The sequence below is a fragment of the Ammospiza nelsoni genome, chromosome 8, assembly GCF_027579445.1.
Source record: "Ammospiza nelsoni isolate bAmmNel1 chromosome 8, bAmmNel1.pri, whole genome shotgun sequence".
Taxonomy (NCBI): Eukaryota; Metazoa; Chordata; class Aves; order Passeriformes; family Passerellidae; genus Ammospiza; species Ammospiza nelsoni.
The window spans coordinates 3,420,703-3,435,591 of record NC_080640.1 but is presented as its reverse complement, the minus strand read 5'-3'; the positions used below and the strand labels follow the sequence as shown (position 1 = coordinate 3,435,591).

The 14,889-nt window shown below is 42.0% G+C and overlaps 1 protein-coding gene across 3 annotated transcripts in view; it reads left to right on the top strand.

Annotated features, from left to right (window-relative positions):
• ZRANB1 (zinc finger RANBP2-type containing 1) overlaps window positions 1-13,520 on the top strand; it is a 42,790-nt gene extending 29,270 nt beyond the window's left edge. For all 3 annotated transcript variants that reach the window (XM_059477491.1, XM_059477492.1, XM_059477493.1), the window contains exons 7-11: window positions 961-1,159; window positions 5,215-5,335; window positions 6,174-6,303; window positions 9,955-10,184; window positions 12,624-13,520. In XM_059477491.1, coding sequence (XP_059333474.1) covers window positions 961-1,159; window positions 5,215-5,335; window positions 6,174-6,303; window positions 9,955-10,184; window positions 12,624-12,842 — 899 coding nt within the window. In that variant the 3' untranslated portion in view covers window positions 12,843-13,520. The remainder of the gene's footprint in view (window positions 1-960; window positions 1,160-5,214; window positions 5,336-6,173; window positions 6,304-9,954; window positions 10,185-12,623) is intronic.
• The last annotated feature ends 1,369 nt before the right edge of the window (window positions 13,521-14,889 follow it).

Below are 14,889 nucleotides of genomic sequence, written 5' to 3'. Positions count from 1 at the left end.
TCCCAACATCCCATCTAACCCTGCTTTGTGGTAGGGGGATGCCATCCCCCTTGTCCTGTCACTACCTGCCCATGTAAAATTATTTTAATTTTAACATTTCCAGTCCATTTATGAGGCAGAGGGAGAATGGAGTCTGTAAAAATCATGTTTGTAGAGCTTTTAAAAAAATCTTTAAAAGTCAGTTTTGAGTCACAAGCTTTTTAAGGAAAACTGAAAAAAGTGTTTTCATTTCAGTAGCAATTCTCAAACAAATGATGGGGGAAGCTGTGGTTTGGTTTTGGTTTATTTTATTGACAGTGGAAGAAATTTCCACAGCCAGTGTAGTTGACCTGTTCATGTTGATGCCTTGTGAGGGCTCAACATGAGGGCTGTGAGAGCTGTGAGGGCTGGCCTAGAACAGAGACTGGACAAAGTTAAAGAATAAAGCAGGGATTTATTAAAAGGCCTCCATGGATGCACCTTGGGCAGCACCAGAGCCCAGCCAGGGCTGCACCCAAGATGAACCAAAATGGCCCCAAAATGCACGGCCGGGCATGGGCTCTGTCCCTGGGATCAGTTCTGCTCCATTTGCAGTTCATTGTCCCATTCCAGCTTTAGCCCAGGCAGTCCCACCCTGCTTGTTTTTCTCTCTGCAGCCCACGGTGTTTGTGCTCCTGGGCTGAGATTTGGGTCATTTGTCCTTGGTGCCCAGCTGGAGCAGGAATTGTTTTTGTCTCCCTGCTCTGTGCACAGAGCTCACCATCCCCTGATATGAGGCTCAGAAATGCACACTAAAGCAGTGCAGAATCTGAAATATATAAAAACTAAAACCTGAGGCATCAATTGTGGTATGAAGACAGAGTATAAAACAGAGTTTCATTCATGCAAAGGGGTAAGTCATTGAGACTATGCCATTATTGTGCTGTGTGAATTCCCTGAGATAAACAAGAGCTTGTTTAAGAGCTGTCTGTGCCGTTGCAGAGCTGGAGGAGGAGTCTCCCATCATTAACTGGTCCCTGGAGCTGGGGACACGCCTGGACAGCAGGCTGTACGCGCTGTGGAACCGCACGGCCGGGGACTGCCTGCTGGACTCGGTGCTCCAGGCCACCTGGGGCATCTACGACAAGGACTCCGTGCTGCGCAAGGCCCTGCACGACAGTTTACACGACTGCTCCCACTGGTGAGTCTGGGCAGCTTCTGCCCCTGCTGCAGCAGCAAAACCCCACTGCCTGCCCTCCCCAGTACCCTGCTGGCTTGGTTGGAAAAGCCAGATGTCTGCTAAGGAAGGTAGAAGCCTCCCTTGAAATGGAAAATGTAAATCTCCTCCCTCCAAATTGTTATAATTTTGAAATTAAGGGGCTCTCAGGCAAAAATACAGGAATAGAAATAACAGAATAACAGTTCTTTACTAGGAAAATTAAAAATACAAATGCAATAGTACCACAAAAAAACAACAAAAAACCCAAACCAAACAATTGCCAGAGTCAGAGCAGGAGCTGTCCCCCTGTGTGTCAGGGTGGTGTCCCAGCCCCATCCCATGGGGGCTCAGCCCTCCTGCAGTGCCGGCTGTGGCTCTGCTGCAGCAGGGATCCTGCACAAGGGGGGAGTTTTCCTCTGCAGCTCCAGGGCTGCTGCAGATGGGCCTGGGCTCCCTCTGGCCATGCAGGGCAGCACAAAGCTGCTCCTCTGGCAGTGCAGGGGGCAAAGGCTGCTGGGGTGTCCCAAAGCTCAGATTGGATCCAGGTAGGAATGCTTGGCTCCTCCCCTGGGCGGAGCATCTCCCCATGGGATGCTGGGATTGGATCAGCCCTGCAGGGACACTCAGTGGCCATGGACAGCAGAGATCTCCTGGAGGGAGGATTGGCTGTGGAAGAGATAAAGAAAACTGCCCCATGGACAGAGATAACTGCCCCACCTCTGACAGATGGCAATAGAATTCACACCCCCAGCCACATCTTACATTGCAGCCCAAGACACCTGTGGGTTGTGCTCCTCAAAGCTGTCCAGTGGTCCCAGCTGGGATCTTCATCTCATGTTTTAAATAGGAGCACTGGAAACTTGGATGCTGTGAACTCAGGGTTGGGGTGTGATGCTCAGCAAATGGCATTTCAAACACTAAAATACTTTATACTTGTCAGGCATGCACTAACCACAGTTACTGCAGCTGCAGTTTGTGTCCTGGCAATGTAAATCATGCACATGCCATGCCTTGCTGCTCGGTGGGAGCTGTGCAGAAGATTGTTAGTAGAAGATAGCCTTTTATTCTTTATAAACTTTTCAGTGTTTTCATTCCATCTGCTTAGTTACAGCTTTACTCAGGATTGCTCTTTTTATCCCTGTTCTGTCTGCTGAAATAATGGTAGTAAAGCAGACAGTGTTGACATTTAACTGGTTCTGTCATTTGGCCATAAAATTGATTTATCATTCTGTAAAACAACTTTTCTTGCTTTGCACTGACCTCCTTTAGTTGGATGCTGTGGTTTCCTTCTGCTAGAGGGACAATCTCAGTTGTTCCCCCAGTGGTGTCCAGCAGCTCTCCAGGGTGTCCTGGACTAAGGGATGAGCTGATAAAGACTGATAATCCCAGTCACAGGTGATCATTTCTTTGATGTTCTTGTAGTCAAGGACAGGAGAAACACTGTCAGCACATACTGCAGAAAGACTGTCCCTGTCCTCTTGCTGTACAGAAGATTAATTTAGGGGTACCTGTGAGTAAATTTTGTGCTGTTGAGGGAGAACCCCTCAAATTAGCATCCAGAGCTGGGTTCCAGAAAATGATGCTTCAGAAGCAATTCTCCCAAGAACCAGTGTCTGAGAGGATCTGTCACTGCTTTGGAGCTGTTCAGCATGGAGTGTGCACCTCAACCATGCAGGAATGTCCCTGGCATCACAGACAACTCCCATGAGGCCAGAACAGAAATTTAGCATAGAACAGGTTTTGTTATTTATGGTAACAAAACTAAACATGGTATCCAAAAACACGCTGCAAACTACTGAGCTTTGGACCAAAGCTCCTAAAATATTGGTGTTAATTGTGGTTGACTTACTGCTGTGTCTTAACATAACTCTCACTTAGAGGCTACTCAATCTTTTAAGCTTTTTAGTTTATGTCTAGACAGAATTTTCATTTTACTCTGTATTTGTGTAATCTTTATCCTTATTAGAAGCATAGTTTTTAACTGATTGATGTGCTCCTTCAAGGGAACAAAACTTCAGACTAGCAAGAACAAGTCTTCAAGGAACAAGTCATGTTCTTGTTAGAAACAAGTCTTTAGAATAAATCTTTTAGCCAGATTTTGTTGTAAATTGATCATTCTGTACATCCTGTAAGTGATGTATACATTCCATTTGAGAAGATACATTTAATTTTGTGGGCTAGGACATGTGGCTGATAGGAAGAGATGTCGTCACTGGAACAGGCTCTTAAATGCCATCCCTGCTTAAACTTTTATCTAGTGGAATTATTCTTCAAAGCCTCCACAAAGACACTTAAAAATGGGTATTTTTATAGTCAGACAGAAAACACTCATGTAACTCATTTGACCTTGTTTTGTTATGTTTGTTTAGATGCTGAACAAAGAAAAATCTATTTACCAGAGACAGTCTGTGTCTGGTACTCAGAAAAGCTCCACACTGAAGTTCCCAGAGGCTCTGGCCTGTGGAGTCTTTTCCACTCACCTTTCAATAACTCCCCTTTTTTAGTTTACACAAAAGTGTGTTTTGAAGTGCCCCTTTTGTGTTCCACCATTAGCTTTTGCTGGAGAACAGGCACAATGCCCTAAGTTGACTTTCAGAATTTTATTCTTTAATGGATGCACTCAGTTCTCTTGTGTTAACCTGAAAAGTTTGCTTTAAATGAGATCAAAATCTTGTCTAACTCAGGGAAGAAACTTCTTTAGGAGAACACTTTCACAATCCATCTTTTAGGGAGTAGTTTGGTGTTTTCTTTTTTTTCTTTTTTCCCTTGAATTTTCTGGGCTTTTTCTCTCATTCTGGTGGTGTGGGAGTTTTTGTTGTTGCTTTGCTTTGGTTTTTCTTTCCCCCAGAATCTGATTAAATTTCTTTCAGGAGAACTGAGAATGAATTTAACACAAAGTACTGGTAGAAATTTATGAGAGAAAACAGGCAAAATATTTATCAGGTTCAAAGGTGGAAGTGTTGGTGTGTTTAGATAAAAACTGGAGTATAGATCCAGAAGATTCCCTGTAGATATTACTGTCAATCAGACCTATCCAAATATCTCAATAACAGGAATTTTAAGCCATGCAAAGGTTTTCCTGGACTCAGGAAACCCAGCCTGGCTGGTGGCTGCTGTCCTACACACCAAGATTTTAGGGTGATTCCACCTTCACTGAAAGCATAGGAAAGATCTTATCCACACACACTCACTGCCTGCTGATATTCTCAGATTTTAATTAAATGAGTTCATTTCAGTGACATTCTTAATAAGCTGAAACTTCAGAATGGTTTCTTTGTTTTCACAGTAAAGGCCATTGTTTAAAAATTGGCTTAGCACTGTTCCCTAAATCCTGGTTCCTAATACGAAGTTATGGCTTTTCCATAGGGTGGTGATTGGACAGAGTTAAAAATTTTAAAAAGCAAGCACCTTCCTCTTAATGTGTCATTTTTCTTGGTAAATGGTTAAATAAAATATCATGACTAAACTAAATCAAATTTTGCATATTTGATTCTTATCCACACTGCTTTACAACTCCATATAATGTGGAATTACCATCCCTTTGCTCCAAAATCTGGTATAAAACAGGTTCTGCCTCTTAACCACGGGCTGTTGGAAATTGAGATACAAGCATTTTGAAGTTAATTGACTCATGATGTGGTTAAAAATAGACAATACCTATTTTTTGTGTGAGAAGAATGAGCAACTCCTGCTGTATGAAATGGAATGTCTTACATTCTGTGTATATCAACACTTCAATAAGCCTAAATAAGACTTGCAAAAAACCAAAACAATCCCTATTGCAGGAGGTATCAAACTAGGCATGAGCCTGGTAGGAGCTTGGATCATGTCCTTTTTTTTTAAGTGGTTCTTAAGTGAAGATTGATAAATGGAGTCTCCTGAAGATAAAAAAACAAAACAAAATTCAGTTTTCCTGCACTTGCTCTCTCTCTTCTCCCTTCTTGGGATGAAGGTTAAATACTGCTGTCAGGATTATGGTGGTTGAGTAAATATTTTTGCCTTTACCACTTTTTTTCTCTCTCTGTGTAACATTTTAGGTTCTACACACGCTGGAAAGAGTGGGAATCGTGGTATTCCCAAAGCTTCGGTTTACATTTCTCCTTGCGAGAGGAACAGTGGCAGGAAGATTGGGCATTCATTCTCTCTCTTGCAAGCCAGGTAAGAAAACTCCTTTGTCAAAGGGCTTTTGGAATAGATATTTTAATAGCTGGAAAGAAGTTTCAGAACTAGAAGAGTTTTTTGGGAATAAGAATATTTCTCTGTGAACTAAGAATATTCCTCTTAAGCCAATGATCTTAAAATCTTACTGGGGAAGCTTTTCTGCTGATATGGAAAGGTTCATTTGAAATTACAATTTTTGAGCTTCCTACTAAGCAGTGCAACACAAAAAAAGACTGGTGGTATTAGAGTGAAATCTGTAGAACAAATTCATAGACAATCATATGTTTAATATCCAGCTCCTGCAGCACTTTTACCTCCCAAACACACCTCCAAATCTGTCAGCTTACACTGCTCAAACTCCAGCAATGAGATTTTATAACTGCCCTCCAAAATGAGATTTACATTCCTATAAGCTTCCAGCTATGGGAGTTATTTTAGCTCCTCTTTTAAAGTATAAACATGATTTTGGTGCTATTTTTTTGAGATTTGTTTTGTATGTGCCCTTTTCCTATCATCAAAAGGTATTTGCCTTAAAGTGCCCTCAGATGAAGGAATTATTTTTAGACCTAACATTATGTAGAGTTTCACTTCTAAGTGGGGAATGAAATCCATTACAATGAATCTGGGCAATAGGACAGAGAATTATTACTGACAGCTGACAAGCTGAAATGTTTTTCCTTATTTCCAATAATTTTCCAGTCTTTTGTTTTTCCTGTCAAAGCTTTATCACTCTTAAAAGCATTTTCTCTCTCAGTTTGAAGACTGTTTTTCAAATTTCAAAGTAGAGGATGGTAAGTTCTGTTTCAAGTTCTGTCTTTCTTTGTGTTTGGTTCAGCCTGGAGCGAGTTTGGAGCAGACACACATTTTTGTACTTGCACATATTCTTAGAAGACCAATTATAGTTTATGGAGTAAAATATTACAAGAGTTTTCGGGGAGAAACATTAGGATATACCCGCTTCCAAGGTAAGCCTTTCATTTTCTAAATTCACCTTTCAACAGGGGTGGGCTGTAAATCACTAGTGACATGAAGTGACTGTCTGGAAAAGGATGGAATGCTATTGTAGATAAATTTTCATTTGCTGTTAAAAAGAACAAAATAATCGTCTCCAAACTTGAAGTTTTTCATTTTATAAGTGGGTATGGTGCCTGTAAAAGTGAATTCCATGGTACTTTAAATGGGAATAAAAATTTTATTTGTGTTTCAGTGATTCACACTTTACAGCAAGTGTGAATACTGACTTATTTCCCATCAGTACTATAATTTTGCATAGCTTGATCAGGTTCTTTCTGAATTTTTTCCCTCCTTGTCTTCAGGACAACCTGACTGTCCTTAAGATAAATGTGAAGATGACTCAGTCCAGTTTTGCTTAGACTTAACATCTGTAGATTTCTAAAGATGCATTTGCTGCTTTGCAAACCAAATCTGTGTTTGGGCAACTTTCCCCTCTGTGACATGCTAATACTTTATTATTCAAATAATAAAACATGAGAGGGGATTGGGAGCATCTGCACAAACTGAGCTGTAAACAGAACTATGGGGAAGGAGCTGTGTGTGTTCCAGGGCTTGGGACATTTGTTTTGCCCACAGTTCATGTTCCTGGCCTCAAGTACATCTGCTTGATGGTGACCCACTCTTTATTTATAGCTTAGCTGAGGACTTCCCAAAACATCTTTGTGATTTGGAAGAAAAAAATGTGGTGATTTTGGAAGGAGGCAAGGCCATGATCTGTAGAAAACACTAAGCCGTGCAGTTAATGTTAATTTATAACTATTTAGAGTCTTGGCTTCTAAGTTTGGGGCAATAACAAAACTTCATGTAGGGAAATTAATTACCTTTTTGAAGAGTCTAGAACTTTAGTAGTCATTGTAGTTAGATGTTAACTTTTGTTTTGATGATGAAAGGCAGCTGGGAAGGGACAGTACTTGTGTCACTTAAATCTGACACTCCAGCTTTGTGTTGCCTTTAACTCCAAGGCTTAGTGGTTTGCAAAGGTTTTATTTCCTAGATTGGGCATCGAGGCAGACAAGTGTTACGTGGCCTAAATGTGCTGAAATTTTCTTGCTCTGTGAACCAGAAGGGTGCCTGGAACTCCCTTTTACTGCACACAGGTTTCCAGGAATTTAGGCAGCCAAATAGTTACAGCTTGAGATTTGCTTGCCACAAGCCCCATCCATCCATGCATGGAAACAGCCTTGGGAACAGGTGAACTTGGAGTCCAGTGTCACAGTAACTGGAATTGCTCCTCTCCCTGGCCAGCCACATTTTTGTGGTCAATGTGTGCTCATGCAATGCCATTGGCACAGCTGAACCCCAGCTGGGTGGGGTGGGCTGCCAGGAGGAGCCTCCTGCTCTGGGCCTGTGTGTGGGCTCTGCTCAGCACCTGCAGCTCTGGGGAGTGCTGGGGTGTCCCTGCCTCTGTTAACGTCACATCCACCAGAAAAGTCCCTGGAATGTCCAAGGCCAGGTTGGACAGGGAAGGTGGAAGATTGGGCAGGGGGTGGAACTGGATGGGCTTTAAGGTCCCTTCCAACCCAAACCACTCTATAATAGAAATGGAGAATTGAATTTTTTAAATGCTTGTTCAACATCATGGATCAGTTTGTAGCACCCTCTTAGCCACCTCTAAAATACTTTCTTCCCAGGATTCCTTGTTCCAGCTTGGCATCCTTGCTGTAGCTGCTGTGAATCCCATAATTGCCAGCCTCCTTGTTCCCCAGATTCCAGCTGACTGTTAATTCTGTAAATCCTAAAGCTTCAGTGGTGGAAGATCTGTTTTCTCAAGCTCTATGACCTTTCTGGTCTAGCCACATGTATTTAGTGGCACAAATGTACAGCCTTTAAAATTGAACAGGAAAAACGATGACTGACTGAAGTGATCATCAGGTCAGGCTGGAGAAACTAAATCCTGTCTGGGTGGCCTCAGGATAGGTGTCAGCCCATCCTCTTTATTTTCTGTGGCTTGTGTTTGTGTCAACTGTTGTTACACGACCTCCTGGCTTTATATCACAGTGACTTTTATAACTCTTAAGAGCACTAGATATTCTCCCTGGCAATGCTTGAAATTCTTTTCTTGTGGAGCTCATCACAGTGTTGAGGAGGAATGGAAAGTGCAGCACAGCCTTCTGTCCTGGGGAAATGATTAGTGTGGAATTTTCACCAGGATAAAACAATGGTGAAGGAAGGTTTCCAAACACTTGCTGAATTTCAGTGTAGAGATGGAGGCAAGCAGATGAGTTTTAGTCCTGTGCTCCAAGGAATTGAGGGACTGTCTTCCTTACATTTGGCTGGATGTCATCTTCAGTGTAAATTTTAATTTTGTCTGGATGTTTGGTTCTTGCCCTTAAATGCAAAGGTTTGAAACTTTCTGGTGAAACTTACCCTGTGTTTTTCACTTTCTGTGTTTAACATTGCTTTAGAGTGAAACTTGATAATAGGGACAGGAGGGAGGGCTAAGAATGTATTGAAAGATCTGTCTTTAAATCAAGGTGTTGTAAAAACTTGTAGGACTCTTAATTGTAAACAAATGGCAAGACTTCTAGGTAGCCCTTGATTGCTAATTCAAAAACAAGGAGGGGAGAAAAAAGGCACAATTATTTACTGGTAGCCCCCACTAATTTTTACTGCAGTACAAAAAGATGAGCTCAACACTTAAGCAGAACCTCCAAAGCCACCCCTGCCTCAGGTTCCCATTTTAGCCTTGCCCTTCCCTCTCCATGGCTGTGAGGAGCTGTTTGCAGCAGCAGCTGTACTAGGAGGGGTTGCTATGCTACATGTGCACTTGAGTTTATGTGGGGCTATTTTTACCCTGTCACAAGGTGAGCTGTGCTTTTGCTTAAGTTGTCTTGCAGCAGTACACACCAAGAATTATTTATGTTCCTGGAAGAAAGGAGTTCCAGTTTTATTTTGAGACCTCGAGCAAATTGCTGTCTTTATTGCTAAAAATGGTGATGAGAAAAAGTGCAGTTCTTCTCAGAATCTGTGACATCAGGTGTTGGTTGTAGCTGAGCAAAGTCGTATCAGCTTTTTGGTGCTTTTTCCTTTCTTTTTTTTTTTTTTGTAATTGATATGAATAATTGATGTGTGTTAATTTAATCTGTGAGTACTGTATATGAGCAGTCCCATTCTCTGGGATGGGTTACATCAGTGCTGAGTAACATTTTGTGCAGTGAGTTCTTTTAATGATAAGTTTTGTGAGCAGATGGTGGAATTTTTGCTCTGGTAAAAATAGACATCTGACTGTAACCTTTATTTCTGTCATACAGAATCTTTTTTTTTTTCTTCAGTTTTAAGAAGAATTATCAAACATAAAAGGCAGCTTTTCTAATCCTGTTTTTTTTCATCACTGCACTATAGATCATCAATTTTAGGGCTGTGGTAATGTAGTGGTTGTGATTGTAAACTCCTGTGTTTAAACTTGCATTGCAAAGATTGACTTGTGTTAATTAACAACAATTCTCTCTACTGCAAAGTGTGGCCTGTGTCAGTGCAGACCAAACCATGCATGTTTTAAATGTGCTGTGCTTCTCTTTGGCCCAAACCACACGGTTTGTATCAAAACCCTTCCTTGCTGAGCAGCAGTTCTGAGCCTTCCCCTGTGCTTTCCTTGCCCACAGGTGTGTATTTGCCTTTGTTATGGGAACAGAGTTTTTGTTGGAAGAGTCCCATAGCTCTGGGCTACACGAGGGGCCATTTCTCTGCCCTGGTTGCCATGGAGAACGACGGCTATGGCAATCGAGGCGCTGGTGCTAATTTGAACACTGACGATGATGTTACTGTTACTTTTCTACCCTTGGTGGACAGCGAGAGGAAATTATTGCACATTCACTTCCTTTCTGCTCAAGAGGTAAGAAAGAAACACCTGGTGTGTGCTGGAGACTTTGTCACAGCTGCTCCCTGAAGCTCAGCAATCTCTGTAGCCCCCTGAGCTTTGGTGTCTAGAGAATTACAGGGAGTGTGCTGTTCTGGGTAATTAATGCAGCTCCCTTCCCCATCATTCCAGGTGATGCTGAAAGGTATTTTCCCACAAATTTGATGTTTATTTACAGCTCTGTAAATAGAATGTAACTTCATTGACCATGTAAATCAGAGAAACAAATCATAGAATCACAGAATGTCCTGAGTTGGAAGGGACCCACAAGGATCATCCAGTCCAACTCCTGGCCCTGCACAGGACACCCCAACAATCCCATCCTGTGCCTGAGAGCACTGAATATCAGCATACCTAGAAAAGGACACAAAAATAAGGGTTCTGTCACTAAAGCAAGACTGAAATCTGCCTTTTAGGGTTTTTTTCCCTAAAAGATGAAGCACAAATATTGGCCTACAGTTGCAGCATTTTCCACCTTCTATTCTAATGAAACTCAACTCATTTTTGCTTTAATAACTATGATAAAGACATGAAATTACTTCCCTAAAGGGTGTGCATGGGTGAAGAGAGGGCTGGAAAACTGAAGTAATTGCAGAAAGTGGGCATTCTGTAAATAAAAGGAGAAAATTACGAGCTTCAGGTCTAGAAAGGGATGTTTCCTTAGCAAGTGATATTTGTTACATTTTACAAGAGAAAATATTTCACATTGAGAACTTATAAAAATGTGTTTGTAAAGCCAGAAAGCTCTGTTAGGACTTCCCTCCTTATATGTGGTGCTTACTGTAGATAAATAGCTGCTTAAAAATAACTGAAGGCTATACTGGAAATAGACATGTGAAAAATGGAGAGAGAAAGAGAGAAAGAAAGAAGGATGGATGGGTGGATGGATGGATTAGAAGAACTGGAGAGTACTTCCAGAGCCTTTGGCTGAAAATGCAGTGGGCATCAGTTTTTTCCTTTTGTGGGTGTGATGCCTTGGGGTGGCTACCTAGAAGAGAGGTGAGGTTAAGAGAATCTTAGATGAGATTAAGAGAAGGCAGTGGGGCGTGCTGGGAGCAGGGCTGGCGTTGGGCGTTTGGGAGAAAGGGATGTTTCCTTAGCAAGCCATGATATTTGTTGTATTTTACAAGAGAAAATGTTTCACATTGAGAACTTACAAAAATGTGTTTGTAAAGCCAGAAAGCTCTGTTAGGACTTCCCTCCTTATATATGGTGCTTACTGTAGATAAATAGCTGCTTAAAAATAACTGAAGGCTATACTGGAAATAGACATGTGAAAAATGGAGAGAGAAAGAAAGAAGGATGGATGGGTGGATGGATGGATTAGAAGAGCTGGAGAGTACTTCCAGAGCCTTTGGCTGAAAATGCAGTGGGCATCAGTTTTCCTTTTGTGGGTGTGATGCTTTGGGGTGGCTACCTAGAATAGAGGCAAGGTTAGGAGAATCTTAGATGAGATTAAGAGGATCCAGTGGGGCGCGCTGGGAGCAGGGCTGGCGTTGGGCGTTTGGGAGAAAGTGATGTTTCCTTAGCAAGCCATGATATTTGTTGTATTTTACAAGAGAAAATATTTCACATTGAGAACTTACAAAAATGTGTTTGTAAAGCCAGAAAGCTCTGTTAGGACTTCCCTCCTTATATATGGTGCTTACTGTAGATAAATAGCTGCTTAAAAATAACTGAAGGCCGTACTGGAAATAGACGTGTGAAAAATGGAGAGAGAAAGAGAGAAAGAAAGAAGGATGGATGGGTGGATGGATGGATTAGAAGAGCTGGAGAGTACTTCCAGAGCCTTTGGCTGAAAATGCAGTGGGCATCAGTTTTCCTTTTGTGGGTGTGATGCCTTGGGGTGGCTACCTAGAAGAGAGGTGAGGTTAAGAGAATCTTAGATGAGATTAAGAGGATCCAGTGGGGCGTGCTGGGAGCAGGGCTGGCGTTGGGCGTTTGGGAGAAAGTGATGTTTCCTTAGCAAGCCATGATATTTGTTGTATTTTACAAGAGAAAATATTTCACATTGAGAACTTATAAAAATGTGTTTGTAAAGCCAGAAAACTCTGTTAGGACTTCCCTCCTTATATATGGTGCTTACTGTAGATAAATAGCTGCTTAAAAATAACTGAAGGCCGTACTGGAAATAGACGTGTGAAAAATGGAGAGAGAAAGAGAGAAAGAAAGAAGGATGGATGGGTGGATGGATGGATTAGAAGAGCTGGAGAGTACTTCCAGAGCCTTTGGCTGAAAATGCAGTGGGCATCAGTTTTCCTTTTGTGGGTGTGATGCTTTGGGGTGGCTACCTAGAATAGAGGCAAGGTTAGGAGAATCTTAGATGAGATTAAGAGGATCCAGTGGGGCGCGCTGGGAGCAGGGCCGGGCTGGGCGTTTGGGAATTCTCACTGCTGGTGTTTGTGTGCCCCAAAGATAGGCAACGAGGAGCAGCAGGAGAAGCTGCTGCGGGAGTGGCTGGACTGCTGCGTGACCGAGGGAGGGGTCCTGGTGGCCATGCAGAAGAGCTCCCGCCGGCGCAACCACCCGCTGGTCACCCAGATGGTGGAGAAGTGGCTGGACCGCTACCGCCAGATCCGGCCCTGCACGTCCCTGTCCGACGGCGAGGAGGACGAGGATGACGACGATGAGTGAGGGGGAATAAAGTGCAAATGAGCAGCGCAGAGTGTGTGCCCCCGAGTGAGCGTTGTGCTGTAGCAGTTGGGTGTGGAGCGACCCAGGTTAGGGGATACATGCTGGGAAGGATTCTCCGACGGCACGGGGAGAGGATGGAACGCTCATCCTGCTGCCCGGAGAGAGCCGAGCGGGCTGGACTACAGTTTGTATAAAAACACGAAAAAGAAACAAAAAACAGCTAATTTTATTATCAAGATGGGAAAAAAAAAAACCAACCAAACCAAACCGACCCCAGTTTTCTTTCTGACTGTAAATCTGTCTATAAATGTACCGCATGTGGTTGTGTAAGAGGTTGTGTAATAGGAAACGTATACCAGCATCTTAATTATTGCAGAGAAATTTTTCAACTAAGGGCACTTCTGAAAGCACATGTGAGCTGGATGGATATCTCCTCCCTCTGAGATTCTTTTACAGTAGAACCTGGTCTTCTCCATCACCTTTTAGATACTCTGACACATTTCCCTGAAAGGCCTTTTCCTGTGAAATCTCACTAGTGCCCAGGTCAGATTGTGAGAGGTTTTTTTTGTTTGCACAGATATCCACAGCAAGTCATAAGCAAAAATGCGTTCGTTATTTTACTAATATTTTAGTTATTGCTGTGCACACGTAATAAAGCCTAAACTCTATGGAACAAACTGGAAGAGAAGCTAAATTTACATTAAGTGAAATGATTTGTTTCCTGAAAAAGCTTTTTTGGGGTTTTTTTTTGCCTTTTATTTTTTCTTCTAATAGTTAATAGATTCCTTTCAGTAAACATAAGGATATTTATTCAGAGAAGTGACCTAAAAGATTTTATTCCTGTGAGCATACACTAAACAAAATTGTGTGAAATCTGAGAACTTGAACACAATTGAGAATTTAATCTTGTCAAAACTCAGTCTTGCTGTGTTACAAATTATATAATTTTTATCATTTATTCTTTGATCACTCAAACTTTGCTGCAAATGAAAAAACACCTTTTTAAAGGTTACTCCTCGGTCACTAAATCTAGTGAGAATCCACTTGGCAGTTCTAATTAAAAAGAAAGAATCTATGCTCAAGTTGTTTAAAAGCACTGTTATATATTTCTCAGTATGTAAACCTGGGAATTTCTTGCATGTTGATTGATGTGGCCATACTTAAACTTATGTAAGTTCCTAAGACTGTAAGTTCAGAGTATATTCTCCAGTAGAAATTTTATTATATTTGATAACTTTAGCCATGTAACCTGTAATGGATAAAGTTTATCTAAAAATCTCACTGAAACACTAAAGGTTAATGCCAGTTTTTACATATACAGTGCAATTCAGGTTGTCTTGAAAAGCACTTTTGATGGTGTGGTGGTTGAATAAGAAATTTTGCAGTAGATGAAATTGTTTTAATTAGAATTTTGAAAGAAGCCCCATAGCACCTATTTTTATGTAGTTCAGAGCTATGGAAACCCTGAGGAAGTTGCTGCTTTTTCTTCCAAATGCTGCTTAGATGGTGTTGAAACGTGCACAACTCCTACAGAAACTTGGTGACGACACCGAAAGTAAAGAAATAATGAAGTACTGTATTAATTTTGCAGTTCTCCCGTCCTAGATTCCACTGAGGTTTATTATGTCTTCACCTTTTTTGGCCTTTAGATTTGCTCTGCTTGGTGCATGCCCAGATTTCCAGGTGAAGGATGAATGCTGCTCTGCCCTGTGTCAGTGACCCAAATTCACCACCCAACCCCAGATACTACAGGGGTTCTTCATGAGCACATGGTCCTGGTTCAAGTTCCCTTTCTAAATTGGGATTTGTTTTTATCCTTACCTTGCAGTGAAATCCTTTTATACCTCGTCTAGCTGAGGATGTAAAGCTTTTCTGTCAGGGAGCTGAATGCAGGGTAAGCTGGGATGAGGATTTCTGTGCCCTGAGCTGGCGTGCAGCCTGTGCTGGAGTGGTTTATGTGTCGTGCTGTGACCATGGGGGTCCTAACTCAGCCAGCCTGAGGAGCTCTCAGTGGCCAGACCTGTAACTTCAGATCCCAGCTGCCCTG